The 17,774-nt window shown below is 43.1% G+C and overlaps 1 protein-coding gene across 1 annotated transcript in view; it reads right to left on the minus strand.

The window, feature by feature from the left end:
• Positions 1-17,774, minus strand: part of HSD17B12 (hydroxysteroid 17-beta dehydrogenase 12) — a 183,319-nt gene that overhangs the window by 69,832 nt on the left and 95,713 nt on the right. The window contains exons 4-6 of the mRNA XM_060261265.1: positions 16,680-16,790; positions 4,118-4,182; positions 1,121-1,165 (exon numbers count right to left, since the gene is read on the minus strand). Coding sequence (XP_060117248.1) covers positions 1,121-1,165; positions 4,118-4,182; positions 16,680-16,790 — 221 coding nt within the window. The remainder of the gene's footprint in view (positions 1-1,120; positions 1,166-4,117; positions 4,183-16,679; positions 16,791-17,774) is intronic.

Raw genomic sequence — 17,774 nt, forward strand, 5'->3', positions numbered from 1 at the left:
CTATTTTGCTCAGCATACTACCAGCACCAGCAGAACCACTGGAGCTTACCCTGCTCCCAAGCATGTCTTGCCAAATAAAATTTTCACTCACACACACACACACACGGTTTTGTTTGCCAGCACACCAATATCACAATAAAAAGGTGCTATGAGCTTTTTGGTACTCAAGCCCATAAGAATGCCTCCTCGGGTTCTACTCTTGTATCAATCAAACTCAATCCCCCCATCTTTAGACAAGTTCCTTTTCCAGAGCAAAAGGACAACAATTTTTTCAGGACAGGCGTGGTCTCAGTGATGGTACAAATAATTCCATGGGCAGCATAGTTTTTTTTTATCTAGAAAGAAATGTCCCAGCTGAGAAATGTTAGGAAGGAGAACCTTTACAAAAACCCTCACAGCTGTGTGCCTGAGACAGAAGGAGCCAGTCTCAAGCAACCAGCCACAGGGTACAATGTTCTCCTTGTAGACAGGGAGGAGGTGGCAGCTATGGAATAGCCAATAGATATAGAAAACCCCTGTGACAGATATCTTACAGTCACACACTCCACAAGGAGAGCCCAAACCAGGTTCTCAGCATTGCAAACCTCTTTAATGGTCATCTGTATACTGCTGCAGACAACTTGATCATACAACTCTCTGCAATACAGAGACTACACCATAGATTTTTTAAAGACGGTGACTCATTCAAATGTAACCAAGCAATGTTTATGGCAGGCATGAACCTAGCTGCTCAGATTCTCTTGCTCCAAGCTTCCTCCCTTCAAGTGACAGCTGCTAATCTAATGCCCAAGTTGTCATGAGTTTAAAAGCGGGCACCTTAACAAATTGAGGTTTGTATCCTCCCCATTAACTGGAATGATAAACCAAGATAGCTTTAGTCGAGAATGCTGGTTACTGGGAAAGAAACAAACATTAGTTTGTTGAGGCTCGCGCCCTGAGACATCACAACAGACTAAAGATAGATAAATCTAAGATATCTTCAGAATTGGCCAGAAGAGGAGTGTGCACAAGCCCAACAATTAACTAGATTCATGGCAATCACAAACTCCAATTTTTTACGATGCGTGAATGTACCCTAAGGCTATTTCCTCTTATAGAATTCTTCCCAAATGGCACTTACCTTGCATACTGATAAGACATTGATGTTAATCAATCTGTTAATTACCTGCAAAAAGGAAAAAAAGTTATCTACAACAAAGCATGATTTCATAGGATATCAGCTCTTTAAAACAACTACAGCAACTGAGATGCATTATAAATATTCAGATACAGAAGCAGATGGATGGCAAAGTACTAGCAAAATTAAAATTTAACAATCAAGGCAAAAAAAGGACGATAGTTTGAACTATCCCACAGACCACCTCCTCTAATACTTAATACCCTGAGAAGAGTAAATAATCTCAAAGATTAAATTACATCCACACTTATTAATTAGATTACCAGGCCTGTAAAACTCATACTGTAATTAACTGTGAACTGGATTCTACCAGTTCTGCAGGTTCAGAATGTGCCTAAGTTAACTGAAACTTGTAATAAGATTACTACACCTGTATTAAGAAACTTGTATTGGCTCCTTATATGTCACTCATATATTCTTCTGGCATAAGGCACCTTCCCATGACACAAAATATCTCGTGTCACAGAAAAGCACCATGAGCAAGAGCACTACACAGATTTAACAAACAAAGTGGTAGGTAACATCCAATTTTGTCCTATAACAAAATAGAAAATTGGACAAGCTAAAGCTTATGTTTCACATTCAAGCCAATTGCCTTCAGTAAGTCATTGCATACCAGACTATATACATATTCTAAAATAGATACACTGTACATAACCAAGAACAGTAAAACAACTGCTAAAGAATGAAGCATTCTGCATGCCGCAGAAAGAACTATGATATTAAAAGTAGCTGCATTGCTTCCTTAATGTTGAATCTGATCAATTTTCAAATCTCCTTTAAAAGACACTGGTCACAATAATTGTCTGTTTTTATGGATAACGTTTTATATATTATTGAATTTAAATGTCTTCTTTAATGTGTGATATTTTTCAAACATTATGCTTGAGAATGATTTTTTTAACATAATGGTCATATAAACTAACCAATAAATTCAGTATAATTAGAGATGTAACAATATTAACAATTTAAATTAATACAAATGGAGGCCTGCAAGAAACTTGTGAGGAGGGTGCATCCCATCCCCTCTCCCTTCTCAAATAATCTTCCCCCTCCTCCTTCTCCCCCTTTTCTTCCCTTACTGCCCTCTCTTTCTCCCCATTCCCCTTCTGTGTCAATCCTTCCCCCTCTAATTCTCACCCTCTTACCCACTTCTCTTTTTCTCCCCCTTCTCTGTCAAGGGTTCCTGCCCTCCCTCAACTCCAGTGCCACTTTTCCCTTAAGTCTAACTGAATAGAAGCCAGGGAAGTTGAGCTGGCGGCTACAGGAGCCTCCTCACCTATTCACAAGGCTCTATGGCTACTGGCTCAACTGCCCTTTTAAAATTTTCCTTCTGGGATTCAGGAGAAGCAGCCTTGGAGATGGGCAAGTGGGAGTAAAGAACCCTCTCCCTGCCCTGCTGCGTTGTTTCTTCCCACAGTCTAGCCAGGTAGAAGCCAGTGGGAAAGTTTTAAAAGTACAGCTGAGTCAGTGGCAACAGAGCCTTGTGAGTGGGCGAGGAGGCTCCTTCTCACCTCCACTTCTATAGCCACCAGCTTAGTTGCCCTTTTAAAACTTTCCTGCTGGCTTCCTACAGGCCAGATCACACAGATCAGCAGCACCAGAACACTGGGAGGGAGCAAGATTCCTCTCACATAGCTGCATCTTCAGTCCTGCTTTCCCCCATCTTCTTCCCCTCCCCCACTGCAGCAGAGCTGTGTTTTGTTTTTAACCTCCACACCTTTTGTCAAAGGGTTTTTTTTGGGGGGGGGTGCAACCTTGGGAGGACTTCCCCCAAGTTGCAAAAAATCTTTCCCCATCATCAGCGGATATAAGTACCTGCAGATGAGCCCACATGGCACTATCAGAATATGTGATGTTTAACACATTCCACAGTATGCACTGGTCTGCTTTTGGCAAACAACACCTGAAAAGAATGATGATTTTACTGTCATTATAAACCCTAGTTTATTGTTTATGGGACTGTCTAGAACAGGGGTGTCAAACATGCACTTCAGGGGCCAAATTAGGCCCCTGGAGGGCTCCTATCATGTCCCTGAGCAATTGGCTGTCATCTGTTTCCTTCTCCTTATATCTTGCATCCTTCTGTATAACAGCTTGCTTTGCAAGGCTTGCTCAATCACACAGGAGCTACAGAGCAAAACCTCTATTTTCTCTATTGGCTGAGACTCCTCCCTTGGGGAGGAAGGGGGGAGGAATAGCTTGCTTTGCCAGACTCTCTCAATTGCACAGCAGAGCTACTGAGCCAAGTTTCTCTTCCTTCTATTGGCTGATGGTCCTCCCCCACCCCCAGTCCCCTGGGGAAGGAAGGGAAAGAGCCAGAGCTTCCTTTGCCCAGTTCCCTGGATCCCATGGGAGAAACACAAAGAAAGCATCTTTAAAACCAGTGTGCTAACATTTTAAGCATGTTTTTAAAAATATATGTTGGGTTTGTCTGTGTTCTTTTAAATTTACCGTATTTTTCGCTCCATAAGACGCACCTGAACATAAGACGCACCTAGTTTTTAGAGCCGTTTGTGTGAATTTAGAGGCATTTGTGTGAATTTTTTGCAGTATTCGCTCCTTAAGACGCACACACTTTTCCCTCCACTTTTTTGGGGGGGAAAAGTGAGTCTTATGGTGCAAAAAATACTGTATATTTCTGCTACCTAATCTTAAATAGGTACACACATGGCCTGGCCCAGCATGGTTCAGCCCAACCCAACATGGCCCAGCCCAACAAAGTCTCATTTATGTCATATCTGGCCCTCATAACAAATGAGTTCGACATCCCTGGTCTAGAAACTTTTCGGTTCCCTTTGTTTCCAAATTCTACTCAGCAGTTTGGGTTTAGAAGTTTTAACTACAACATTTAATATTAACTTACAAAAACCTGTGCTCAATTTTTTTACACATCCAATGTAATTTTAAAACATGACAAAAAGAATAGAGCACACTTACTTTATCTAGGTCTTGGATCTCAAGAAAGTATTGCGGATAGGAATATGAAACACCCACGTTGTTTACTGAAACAAAATATGCTTTATTTGAACATGCTCACAGAAGGTGCAACATTGCACTGCTTTTATGTTTAGCCATTAATTTTAACTACATGTACCCATACCCAGACAACATCTATGTTGTGCTACCTAAACTTCAAAATAATTTCTCCCAAATTCCTTACATTTCTAAAAATGCAGGCATATGGACCACTGGAAAGGCGATACAATTAAAATAATTCTGTTAAAGGCAGTCCTTACAGATAGGAAGCTGAAAAGCATGTTAAAAATATTGTTAAAGTTCCAATAGCTCTTCTTTTGTCCCAGGACTGGTACAGTACACACAAGGGTTTTTTTTAATAGTCAAAAGTCATCCTGGAGAAAAGCTAGACAATCATAACATGGGTGAATTTCCTGTGGTTCTCTCTGATGTGGTTGTTAGTTTAGGCATTTGCACTCTCTTATATGAGGATTGTACAGGTGCTGTCCTCTTCTCCAATTAACCTTCAATATTTCTCTATATGTTTTAACCCTGTACTGGATTCATGAGTTGTTCTTTCTTCAGAATGAAGACAGTCTGCACAAACCTAAAGGCAAATGTCAAAGAGAAGAAGACTTCCCAACAGAAATAATAATAATAATAATAATAATAATAATAATAATAATAATAATAATTATTATTATTATTATTATTATTATTATTATTATTATTATTTATACCCCACCCTCCCCGCCGAGGCAGGCTCAGGGCGGCTTACAAGGCATGACAGAGCCATGTTAAACAATAAAACAGTTGTACAATACAATTTACAGTTTACCAATACAATTCACAGTTTACCATGAAGTTTTTACATAATCTAAAACAGTCTAAAATCAGTCTAAAATAGTCTAATCACTGCTATCTCAGTTATTGATGTTAATGATGGCATGATGTTTATTTCAAGCTCCATCTTGAAAGGCTAGCCGGAAGAGGGCGGTTTTGCATGCCCTACGGAATTGACTAAGGGCCCGCAGGGCCCGCACCTCTTCCGGCAGCTGGTTCCACCATTGGGGTGCTTTTATAGAGAAGGCCTGTTCTCTAGTTATTTTTAGTTTGGCCTCCCTTGGCCCAGGTACTTCCAGAAGGTTTTGTGAACTGGATCGTAGTGCTCTTTGGGGAACATATGGAGAGAGGCGGTCCCTAAGGTAGGCAGGTCCTCGGCCATATAGGGCTTTAAAGGTAATAACCAGCACCTTTTAATGAACTCGGTAAACAATTGGCAGCCAATGCAGCCCCCGCAGCCTAGCCTGCACATGTTCCCACTGGGGTAGGCCCAATAGCAGTCTGGCTGCTGCATTCTGCACTAGCTGCAGTTTCCGAGTTCGACACAGGGACAGCCCCATGTAGAGGGCATTACAGTAATCTAGCCTCGAGGTGACCGTTGCATGGATCACTGTTGCCAGGTCATTGCGTTCCAGGAAGGGGGCCAACTGCCTCACCCGCCTAAGGTGAAAAAAGGTGGATTTGGCAGTAGCTGCTATCTGGGCCTCCATTGTCAAGGAGGACTCCAGTAGCACTCCCAAGCTCCTGACCCTGCGCACTGGTACCAGTGACGCACCGTCAAAAGCTGGAAGGGAGATCCCTCCCTCCGGACCACCGCACCCTAGGCAAAGGACCTCTGTCTTCGCTGGATTCAATTTCAGCCTACTCAACCTAATCCAATCTGCCACAGCTTGCAGCACCCGGTCCAGATTTATAGGAACATCGGCAGCCCGGCCGCCCATCAATAGATAGAGCTGGGTGTCATCCGCTACTGGTGACAACCCAGCCCATGTCTCCGGGCAATCTGGGCAAGGGGGCGCATGTAGATGTTAAATAACATTGGGGAGAGAACTGCTCCCTGAGGCACCCCACAATTAAGTAGGTGCCTCCGGGACAGCTCCCCCCCAATTGCCACCCTTTGTCCCCGACCCTCCAGGAAAGAAGAAAGCCATTGCAAGGCTAGCCCCTGAATCCCTGCGTCGGTGAGGCAGCGGGTCAGCAGCCGGTGGTCGACCATATCGAACGCAGCCAAAAGTTCTAACAACAGCAATACCACCGCACCGCCTCGGTCCAGATGTCGCTGGAGATCATCCATGAGGGCAACCAGAGCCGTCTCCGTCCCATGGCCCGGGTGGAAGCCGGACTGGAATGGATCCAAAGTGGAAGTGTCATCCAGGAAGCTCTGTAACTGCAGCGCCACAGCCCTCTCTATAACTTTGCCCAAAAAGGGCAAATTTGAGACTGGCCGATAATGAGCCAATTCAGCCGGGTCTGATGTAGCTTTTTTCAGGAGGGGGCGGACCACTGCCTCTTTCAGAGGGGTTGGAAAAGAACCCTCCAAAAGAGATCTATTTATGATGTCCCGTATAGGACATCTCAGCTCCTCCTGGCAAGCTTTAATTAGCCAGGAGGGGCACAGGTCCAGATCGCAAGTTGTTGGGCGTGCAGTAGAGAGGATTCTGTCAACTTCCTCTAGGTCAAGCAGGTCGAAACGGTCCAGGGTCAAACCGGAAGACAGGCACGGAGCCTCGAGTTCACATACTGTATCTAATATGGCAGGGCAGTCATGGCGGAGCGACTGGACTTTGTCTGCAAAAAAATTCACAAATGCCTCACAGCCTATCTCTAATTCCTTAACATTTGGTTTGCCTTGTGGCAATGTAGTAAGGTGCCGAATTATCTTAAACAATTGTGCCAGGCGCGAATTTGCAGACGCAATCTTAGCCGCAAAGTATATTTTCTTTGTGGCCTTGACTGCCATCTCCTAGGACCTTATAAACTCTCTATAAGATGCTCTAGCCGCTTCGTCACGAGTACGCCGCCATTGCCTCTCTAGCCGTCTGAGGCCCTGTTTCAGCTGGAGTAGTTCCGGGGTATACCACGGCGCCAGCCTAGTCCGGGGTCGCAGAGGGCGTCGAGGTGCGATCTCGTCAATGGCCCTGGAGAGCCGGCTGTGCCAGGTCTCAACCAGGTCATTGAGAGAATCGCCAGAGGGCCAGGGATCCCGCAGAGCCATTTGGAACCGTTCCGGATCCATCTGGTTCCGCGGGCGAGCCATAATACGCTCATTGCCTAGACAGGTTTGGCGTGGAGCGTCCACACGAGTCCTAAGGGCGAGGTGGTCCGACCATGGCACCGCTTCTGCAATTATATCATCCATTGTAATCCCGGCCGCAAAGATCAGGTCTAACGTGTGCCCGGCCTGATGCATGGGAGATGTAACAAATTGAGAGAGCCCTAGCGTCGCCATGGATGACACTAGGTCTGTCGCCGAACTGGAGGCCGGATCATCAGCATGGATGTTGAAGTCACCCAGGATCACCAGCCTTGGGTGCTCCAACGCCCAGCCTGCCACAGCCTCGAGCAGGGACGGTAAGGCGCCGGCTGGTGCGCTAGGTGAACGGTACACCAGCCAGATCGCCAACCCCTCTCCAACTTCCCACGCCAGACCAGCACATTCAATACCTTCGATCTTTGGGGCCAGGAGCGCCCTAAAGGAGTAAGCCTCTCGTATGAACAACGCCACTCCTCCCCCCCGCCTGCTAGTCTGCGATTGGTGAAAGACTGAATAACCCGGGGGAGCTGTTTGTGAGAGGGCCACTGTATCTCCCTCTCGAACCCAGGTCTCAGTCACGCACTAGAAAGCCTCACTAGGTAAAGAACACAAACTATTAGGGTCCAGTTGTGGGCAAGAGTCCCGTAGAAGAAATGGCGTGGCCTTTATAGTTAATGAGAGAGTGAGGAAGGCAGTAATGGGATACAATCTCAAAAATGATAGAATGATCTCGGTCCGTATCCAAGGCAAACCATTCAATATCACAGTAATTCAAGTCTATGCCCCAACCACTGACACAGAAGAGGCTGAAGTGGACTAGTTCTTTGAAGATCTACAACACCTTCTAGAATTAACACCAAAAAAAGATGTCCTCATCATCATAGGAGACTGGAATGTCAAAGTAGAAAGTCAAAAAGTAACTGGAACAACTGACAAGTTTGGCCTTGGAGAACAAAATGAAGCCGGGCAAAGGCTAATAGAGTTTTGCCAAGAGAACAAGCTGGTCACAGCGAACACCCTCTTCCAACAACCTAAAAGGCGACTCTACACATGGACATCACCTGATGGGCAACACAGAAATCAGATTGATTATATACTCTGCAGTCAAAGATGGAAAAGCTCCTTACAGTCAGCAAAAACAAGACCAGGAGCTGACTGAGGCTCAGATCATGAGTTACTCACTGTAAAATTCAAGTTTAAACTGAAGAAAACTGGGGAAGCCATTAGGACATTCAGCTTTGACCTTGATCACATCCCTTCTACAGTGAAAGTGAATAATAGGTTTAAGGTACTAGAGTTGATAGCCAGAGTGCCTGAAGAACTATGGACGGAGGTTCATGACATTGTATAGAAGGCAGCAATCAGCACCATCCCAAAGAAAAAGAAATGCAAGAAAGCAAAGTGGCTGTCTGATGAGGCTTTACAAATAGCTGAAGAAAGAAGGAAAGTGAAAGGCAAAGGTGAAAAGGAAAGATTCACCCAGCGGAAGGCAGATTTCCAGAGAATAGCAAGGAGAGATAAGAAGGCCTTCCTGAAGGAACAATGCAAATCAATAGAGAAAAATAACAGAATGGGAAGGACAAGAGATCTCTTCAAGAAAATTGGAGAAATCAAGGGAATGTTTCGTGCAAAGATGGCCATGACAAAGGACAGAAACAGTAGGGACCTAACAGAAGCAGAAGAGATCAGGAAGAGGTGGCAAGAATTATACAAGAAGGATCTCAATGTCCTTGACAACCATGACAGTGAAGTCGCTGATCTTGAGCCAGACATCCTGGAGTGTGAAGTCAAATGGGCCTTAAAAGCATTACTAACAACAAAGCGAGCAGAGATGACGGTATCCCAGTTGAGCTATTCAAACCCCTAAAAGATGATGCTGTTAAAGTAATGCACACATTATGTCAACAAATCTGGAAAACACAACAGTGGCCACAGGTTTGGAAAAGATCAGTTTATATTCCAATCCCAAAGAAGGGTAATGCCAAGGAATGTTCAAACCATCGCACCATTGCACTCATTTCACATGCCAGCAAGGTCATGTTAAAGATCCTACAAGCTAGGCTTCAGCAGTAACTAGACTGGGAACTACCAGAAGTTCAAGCTGGGTTTCGGAGAGGTAGAGGAACTAGAGATCAAATTGCCAACATTTCTGGATTATGGAGAAAGCACGGGAGTATCAGAAAAACGTCTATTTCTGTTTCATTGACTACGCTAAAGTCTTTGATTGTGTGGGTCACAACAAACTGTGACAAGTCCTTAAAGAGATGGGAGTACCAGACCACCTCACATGTCTCCTGAGAAACCTATATAAGGGTCAAGAAGCAACAGTCAGAATGGGATATGGAACAACTGATTAGTTTAGAATAGGAAAAGGAATTTGACAAGGATGTATATTGTCACCCTGCTTATTTAATTTATATGCAGAGTACATCATGCGGAATGCTGGCCTGGATGAAGCAGAAGCCGGAATTAAGATTGCCAGGAACAATATCAACAACCTCAGATAAGCAAATGACACCACTCTAATGGCAGAAAGTGAGGAGGACCTAAAGAACCTCTTGTTGAGGGTGAAAGAGGAGAGCACAAAAGTAGGCTTGAAACTCAACATCAAAAAATCTAAGATCATGGCATCCGGCCCCTTCACACCTTGGCAAATGGAAGGGGAAGACATGGAAGTAGTGACAGACTTCACATTTCTGGGATTCAAGATCACTGCAGATGGTGACTGTACTCATGAAATTAAAAGACGTTTGCTCCTTGGGAGGACAGCTATGGCAAACCTGGGCAGTATAATAAAAAGTAGAGACATCACCCTGCCAACAAAAGTCCGTATAGTCAAAGCAATCATATTCCCAGTAGTAATGTATGGCTGTGAGAGCTGGACTATACGGAAGGCAGAGCGCAGAAGAATAGATGCTTTTGAGCTGAGGTGCTGGAGAAGATCCCTTGGACTGCAAGAAGATCCAGTCAGTCAGTCCTAAGGGAAATCAACCCAGACTGTTCCCTGGAAGGTCAGATGCTGAAGCTGAAACTCAAATACTTTGGCCACCAAATGAGAAGGGAGTACTCACTGGAGAAGATCGTGATGCTGGGAAAGACAGAAGGCAAAAGAAGAAGGGGATGGCAAAAGATGAGATGGCTGGACAGTGTTACTGATGTAACAAACACGAATTTGAGCAGACTTTGGAAGATGATGGAAGACAGGAGGGCCTGGCATGACTTTGTCCATGGGGTCACAAAGAGTCAGACTTGACCGTGTGACTGAACAACAACAACAAACCTTTCCAAACATCTCATCCCATCCCAGAGAGAAGTCTTTGAAGGAAATGGACGAATCTGTGGATATTTTGGTTTTTAGAACTATGGTTTTTAGGGGGAAAATTGGAGAAACAGTTGCACACTCGACCTTACAACAGGAAAATAATCAAGTCTGTAGACAGGCTGAATGCGTAAAGCAGTGTGATGTGTTAACAATTTGAGTATCAAACACAGTTCTAGCCATAGAACCACTGGAATGGCTATACAGTTGATCCAGTTTTAATTATTTATTTAAAACACCTTTAAGGTGCTTTTCCACCCAAATAGGGACCTGCAAGGTGGCAAATCTCAAACCACTGGACATTAAAACTGCATTTAATAGAATATATAAGATAATTAAATAAAAACATATAAGCATAGGAACATACAACACCAAAATCAGAGAGAAGGCCAATAATAGATAATGGGAACATACCAGATGAAACAAAAAAGTTTTCACCTACTGATCGAAGGCAACAATAGAGAGAGAGAGAAAGACAAATCTCCCTGAATGCTACCCATTCAGTTTCAGATGACAGGGGTACCTAAAGTAGGCCTTCTGAAGATGATCTGAGTTGCCCAGAAGATTCATATGGGAGAAGGCAGTCTATAAAATAAGCTGGCTGAAGCCATACAGGGCTTTAAAGTGCCTTGAATTGAGCCCAGGAGCAAACTGGGAACTCATACAGATGGAACAAGATTGGAGTGATATAGTCCTCACAATCCATTCCAGTCAACACTCTGGTCACAAAATTCTGTTGTCAACTGTAGCTTATGGACAAGGGCAGCCCAATGCATTAATCTAATCTAATTGTTACCAGGGCATTCACAACAATGACATGATCTTTCCTGCCCAGGGAGACTAAAGCCATTCTGTCACTAATTAGAGAATGTTCTAATATTTCATATTAGGTGTTAACACATGATCTTCCATTATTAGCACCTAACAGTCCAGATGCATGTGATGAACTTCAGCAAAGCACCCACTGTGGATCTATTCATTTGCAATGTCTGTGAAAAATGTATCTATGAAGTAATCTGCAAGATGAGAAAGCAGCTACAAAATATGCAGTTAAGGTATTCTTGCATCATTCCCAAGTCAAATCATCGCAGGGACAATAGATGGCAGCAAAAACCAACATGTAGTGTACTACCTCCTTGAAGGCAGTGTGTGAAGAACTTCGGGGAAGACAAAGATGGAAAGAGTACACTGCAGAAAAAATCTCATTAATGACAGCCTTACCACATTAAGTATTTTATGTTTCCAAATACTGCTTGCTTTTGAAAGGTTTTTGTTTTGCTTCTGTACTATTCAGAGACTTATTATATGGGGATTTTCCAATTCAAACCAGTGTACAAAGCTGTTTTCACACTCTTCAAATCTGTGAAATCTCCCCTCCTGTCATCCCCAACCAATTGGCAGTGCATAAAGTATACCAAATAGTAATTGTTTCAAGCTTATTTTTTCAATGAAATGATATATCCAAAACTCTACATACACTAGTATATCCATGGAAACTTACTACCACCTTCCAATGCACAGAGAGAGCTGACAAAATACAAAGTACAGATCTTCTGAAAGTCAAGATAATTTCCCCATCTTTAGTCTTCTTAAGCATCTTCACACATTATGGAGTACACACAGGGGTTTGGGATCTCTGCTCTGTGTCAGACATGACACCATCACATCAAGTTGCTGAATCTCAATTTCTGTGCATGCAGTGCCTGATTAAGACTGTGATGTACATGGAAATAGGGCCACACCCATGGGGAAGTCATTTGTATCCCAAGGAATCAGTTTCCCACTGGGATCATTTCAGGATGGGAAAATGGTGCCATGGGAACCCATAACATGTGTGTGACTTTGTTACATCTTCTACAGTGTAGGGATCCAAAAGCCTGTGTACTCAATAACATGTGACAAGGTCCTTCATACATCTCAGAAGCAATAGAAACATTTTTAAATACTTTTTAATACCATCAGTTCAAACTAGGACTCAGTTCAATTAAGGGTCTTCTTGAAATCTTTATAACTCTTAGAAGACTGATTGTACACATTTAATGAGTTGGAACAAATGCAAGTTAGAAAAGGAGCTCCTATACCATATTGAACCTTTTTTAGTAGATTATGTGCATGTCTGCCTCTAAAATTCTGTATTAAGGACAAAGCACCAAAATAAATGCAGGAGATGCTCTCATGCAAATATATTTGCACCATGTCTGAAAGAAAAAGCCCCCTACTTTTCATACACATGGACATCTTAATCACCAGTATGGTTGCCAGGGTGCCTGGAGTTTTGACTCACACACATCTGCTCTAAGAAGTGGACTTTGCCCACGGTTTCTAAGGCTTATGTGGATACTATAAGCCTCAGCTTTGCAGCAGCATTCTACTTCTCTGGATGGGTGTTAGCCAGAACTACAGATGAGCTTCCAGCTGCTTCTTGTGTGCCCAGTCTTGGCCACTGCAGTGGAAGAAGCCACGCCGCTATGAACTGTACAGGCAAACAATGTCCAGCCTGTTCCCATAAACCAAAGGCTAAAACCACCAGAATCCATCTTGTTTTCCTGACTACAATACAGCAAAGCAAGAGACTCACATATCCAACAGCTGCTTCAACTTCTGCATAAGGCAATCAAGCTTATCTTAGGCGTGGATCCTGCCAGACCGCCTAAGCCTTTGTCTAACGGAACTCAAGACAAAGACTGGTGCCAAGAGAAGACTGAAGAAGACGAAGACCATCTTCAGTGAGCCAAGTTCCTTTGTGTAAACCGGGTGTCACCTTAGGTAGCAATTTGGCCATCTATTGTCACCTTTTTAGATAAGTTTAATAGTCTTAAGCACACCTCCACCCAGTAATTTCCCCCATTCTTTTCCCCAACAGTCCTCCTGGAGCCTCTCCCTTGGCCTGGACAGCCAATCAGGTAACTAAGGCCAAGTCCACTCATTGGCTAGCTAGGAGCATCCAATCAGGGGTTGCCAATTAACTGGCTATTGGCTACTGCACTAGTCCAGCCCCTATGGTCACTGCAGAGCCTCCCCTTTTCTGAGGTCATGTACCAGCTAACCACCTGTCATCCACCCCTGTACCTCCCATCCCCTGAGGGTCTAAGGTAGTCTATTTAACCTCTGACCCAACTCCACTCATGTGTGAATCTAGCAGTACCCTATCTCCGCTGTCTAGATCCATCCCCGATTCTTGGCCAGTTGAGGGTCCCATTTCCCCCGTCCTCTTTCGTCGCCATTGGAGCCTTCCTTGAAGACTACGGTAGGTAATTATCACCTTGTTTGTCTACCCATGTGTTGTCTCTATATCTCTATTTTTCTTAGGACTGTATGTGTGATTTTATGAGTATTTTATCTTGTATGTAAGCCTATATTTTTCTGGAATAAATTTTAATTGTTTTACTTAATTAGAGTCCCTAATATTTTTAAGCATTAATTTCTGGACGTGGCATCCTGTATACACAGGTAAAAGAGCCTGATTAAGCCAGGTGCCCACGTGACAATTCCCCATCCTCGTTTTGAGGGCATTTTGGCTTATAGTCTGCTATGTCCTGTAAATGTCTTTCCCTTTTTGGACATAAGCTATGTAATCACTGAGGCTCTTAGCCATATATTTGTATATGTAATGCAATTTCATGTATATGTAATTAAAAGACGCTGCTGCTTGGGAGGAAAGCTATGGCAAACCTAGCCAGCATAATAAAAAGTAGAGACATCACCTTGTCAACAAAAGTCCGTATAGTCAAAGCAATCGTATTCCCAGTAGTAATGTATGGCTGTGAGAGCTGGACCATAAGGAAGGCCGAGCGCAGAAGAAAAGATGCTTTTGAGCTGAGGTGCTGAAGAAGAATCTTGAGAGTCCCTTGGATTGCAAGAAGATCCAATCAGTCAGTCCTAAGGGAAATCAACCCAGACTGTTCCCTGGAAGGTCAGATGCTGAAGCTGAAATACTTTGGCCAAAAATGAGAAGGAAGCACTCACTGGAGAAGATGCTGATGCTGGGAAAGACAGAAGGCAAAAGAAGAAGGGGACAGCAAAAGATGAGATGGGTGGACAGCGTTACTGACGTAACAAAGAATGGGTGCTTTCAAACTGTGGTGCTGGAGAAGACTCTTGAGAGTTCCTTGGATGGCAAGGAGATAAAATCAGTCAATCCTAAAGGAATCAACCCTGACTGTTCCCTGGAAGGTGAGATATTAAAGCTGAAGCTCAAATACTTTGGTCACCAAATGAGAAGAGAGTACTCACTGAAGAAGACCCTGATGCTGGAAAAGACTGAAAAGAAGAAGGGGACAGCAATGGATGAGATGGTTGGACAGTGTTACCGATACAACGAACATGAATTTGAGGAAACTTAGCAGGTGGGTGGAAGACAGAAGAAGCCTGTATGATGTGGTCCACGGGGTCGCAAAGAGTCGGACTCGACTGTGCGACTGAACAATGCAAAACTGATGAACAGCTGAATAGTGCAGCTCCTTTCACTGTTGGTCTTGCAAAGATAGGGTATTTGAAAAGCAAGACTACCATGTGAAATGAGGAAATTAATTCAATATACTAATGCATCAAATATTTCTCCCTTGGTCAAGCAAGTAAACTTTCACTGGTCTGACCGCATTCTTGGGGGAGATTCTCTTTTCTTTCTCCAGACAGAGGAAACATTATAACTGCAGCGCTGTTAAAAAGTAAATTGCTAGGGCACTCTGATCAGCATTCACAAATAGGTTAGGCCATCCAGCAAACCTCATCCTTAACCAAGGGCTTGATCTCAACTTTCTGCAGTGCAACTCTAGCTACAATATCATAGTAGTTCTCAAGAATCAGTCCAATGAAATATCATTCTACCTCACATAAGCAAAGATAGAAGAGCAATGGAAAACATAGGAATTGGACACTGTTGTATATAAGGAAGGTACTCCCCTCATTTCCATTATCTAACAGCAGAGGAGCTCAATTATTGTTACGCCCAGCCCTTTCCCAACTGGACAATCTTGGCTAGTCTTATTCTCAATTAATTTGATGTCTATATTCTGATCATTTTCTGCAACATAACATTTCTGCTTAGGTTCCAGAAGAGATCCACGTTATAATGCTGAAAACACTTAGATCCACAGCATCTTATTCTGCAAGTCTTCTCTTCAGGAAACTGTAGCCAGAGAGAAGAGAATCAATATATTTTCAAGCTCGACTATCCAAAGAAATTTCCTCAGCATGACTCAAAACCTGATGCATAAAGTGTCTCAGGCAGACAGAGAGCTGAAGAGCCCAGGAGTGGCATCCTATAATGCAAAAGGGAAAAGGCAAGTCTTCTGATCATGAAAGATTCAGCCTAATTGAGAAGACAACTTGCATCTGACCAGAAAAAAATATGATTGCAGAATAACCTTGACAGCATCATAAACCAATCATATTAAGCATTCATGAACAGGGATCAGCATGAACTTGACTCAGTTTGGGGCCCCCAAACCAATGTTTGAGGAAGGCACCTTCCTCAAACATTTACCAGACTTCTGTTCAGTTCGGCTGTTTGGGTCATTTAAACCTAACAGCTCAGCAGCGTGGGTCCACAGATGATCTGCTAGGTTTAAATGGCTGTGAGCCATTTCATGCATCAGTTTTGCTTTGCCCCACTTTGAAGCAAAATGGATGGGTTAAATGGCTGCCAGTCACTCATAACCCCTCCCGGGTGATTCCCTCTTCTCCTAGCTGTGGTTTCAAACTGGCCAGTTCAGGGCATTTTTGGCTCAGTTTGGTTTTTAGGTTTGTGCCCATCCATATTTGTGAATGCAGCATGGAGTGGGAGAACTGATATGGAAGAGCAAGGGCAGAGTTATTTCTTAACAAACTAATCTCAGTATTGCTAACTTTCTAACTACTAGAAAACACAGGAGAGTTAGTGCAAGGATATTAATACAACTGGTTTTAGAATGTAGAAATCATATGGTGCCTTCTTAGACAGGACAAGCTATGTGTAGAAAGAACAATATTTTTTTTCAATGTTTGAATGACAGCTGTATTAACCATTGATGCTTCAGACTTCATTTCAACAAAAGATAATGTTAAAAATGTATAATTTCATGTTTTCTTTGCCATTTTTTCCCTAGAACATAATGGCACAAACTCTAGAAACCATGTGAGATACGCACCTAGGATTCCAATCTCAAGGCCTTCCAATCCTTCTTTTATCTTATCATAAACAGTTTCTTGATCTTCAAAGTCAGCAACAATAGTTTTTGTTTCTACTTTGAACTTCTCACCTGAAACAAAAAGAGAAATCAAGAATAGGCACCAAATATTTTGTCTCACATTATGAAGTATACCACTATAGCATCCTCTCAACTTCATCGGATAACAGCTCAAGCGCCTGCAGCTTATACGAGTTTCCTTCCATCAGTGGGGGTTACATCTTGTTGTAAAAGCATTTTCAGTAACTTGTACCACTTCACATATTCAAGGATAATGAGATCAGCTGTGTCACAAGGGTTTATGCTGCACCCTTCCACACAATAGATTTATTTTAAAAATTGAAACATTATTAGGGTATGGATCCCTACTGGAATGAATGGGGAAATGACAACACTGTATACAAATGGACCCCAAACACTGCAGAAAGCACTTCTGTTACTATTATATGGCAGCTTTTTGCACATGAAGTGTTTTGGCGTCCCAATTATACTCCAAATAAAGAATTACCAACTTATATTCTTCATTCAACAGTTAATTTGTTCTGTGTGATACTTCACTGAATATTTTCTTGCAAGAGTTGGGTTTTTTTAAAAAAAAATAATCCTACCTGAGCAGGGACAGTTCAATCCCTCTGTTAATTATTATGACAGTTAACTACTGAATGTGTGAAATGCTTACACACTGATATAAGTTTCAGTTCATGCCAACTGAGCTGGCCTTAAAAGTATTAGCAGGTCTTACAGTGTCCTCAAATCCACCCCATACATTTCTTATACCCTAACAATGACATCCGTCTGCGGTTGGCAAAATGAGTACCCGGCTTGCTGGGGGTAAAGTGTAGATGACTGGGGAAGGCAGTGGCAAACCACCCCGTTTAAAAAGTCTGCGTGAAAACAGCCAGCCCAGAGTCTGAAATGACTAGTGCTTGCCCAGTGGGCTACCTTTACCTTTTAACAATGACAGGTGGTTAGAGCTACTGAACTGCTAAATGGCAACTATAAAGCTCTCTTCTGCTTGCAAGCTTCCCATAAACAGTGCTGAAGTCATCTTGAAAG

The sequence above is a fragment of the Heteronotia binoei genome, chromosome 21 (genome assembly GCF_032191835.1).
Source record: "Heteronotia binoei isolate CCM8104 ecotype False Entrance Well chromosome 21, APGP_CSIRO_Hbin_v1, whole genome shotgun sequence".
Lineage (NCBI taxonomy): Eukaryota > Metazoa > Chordata > Lepidosauria > Squamata > Gekkonidae > Heteronotia > Heteronotia binoei.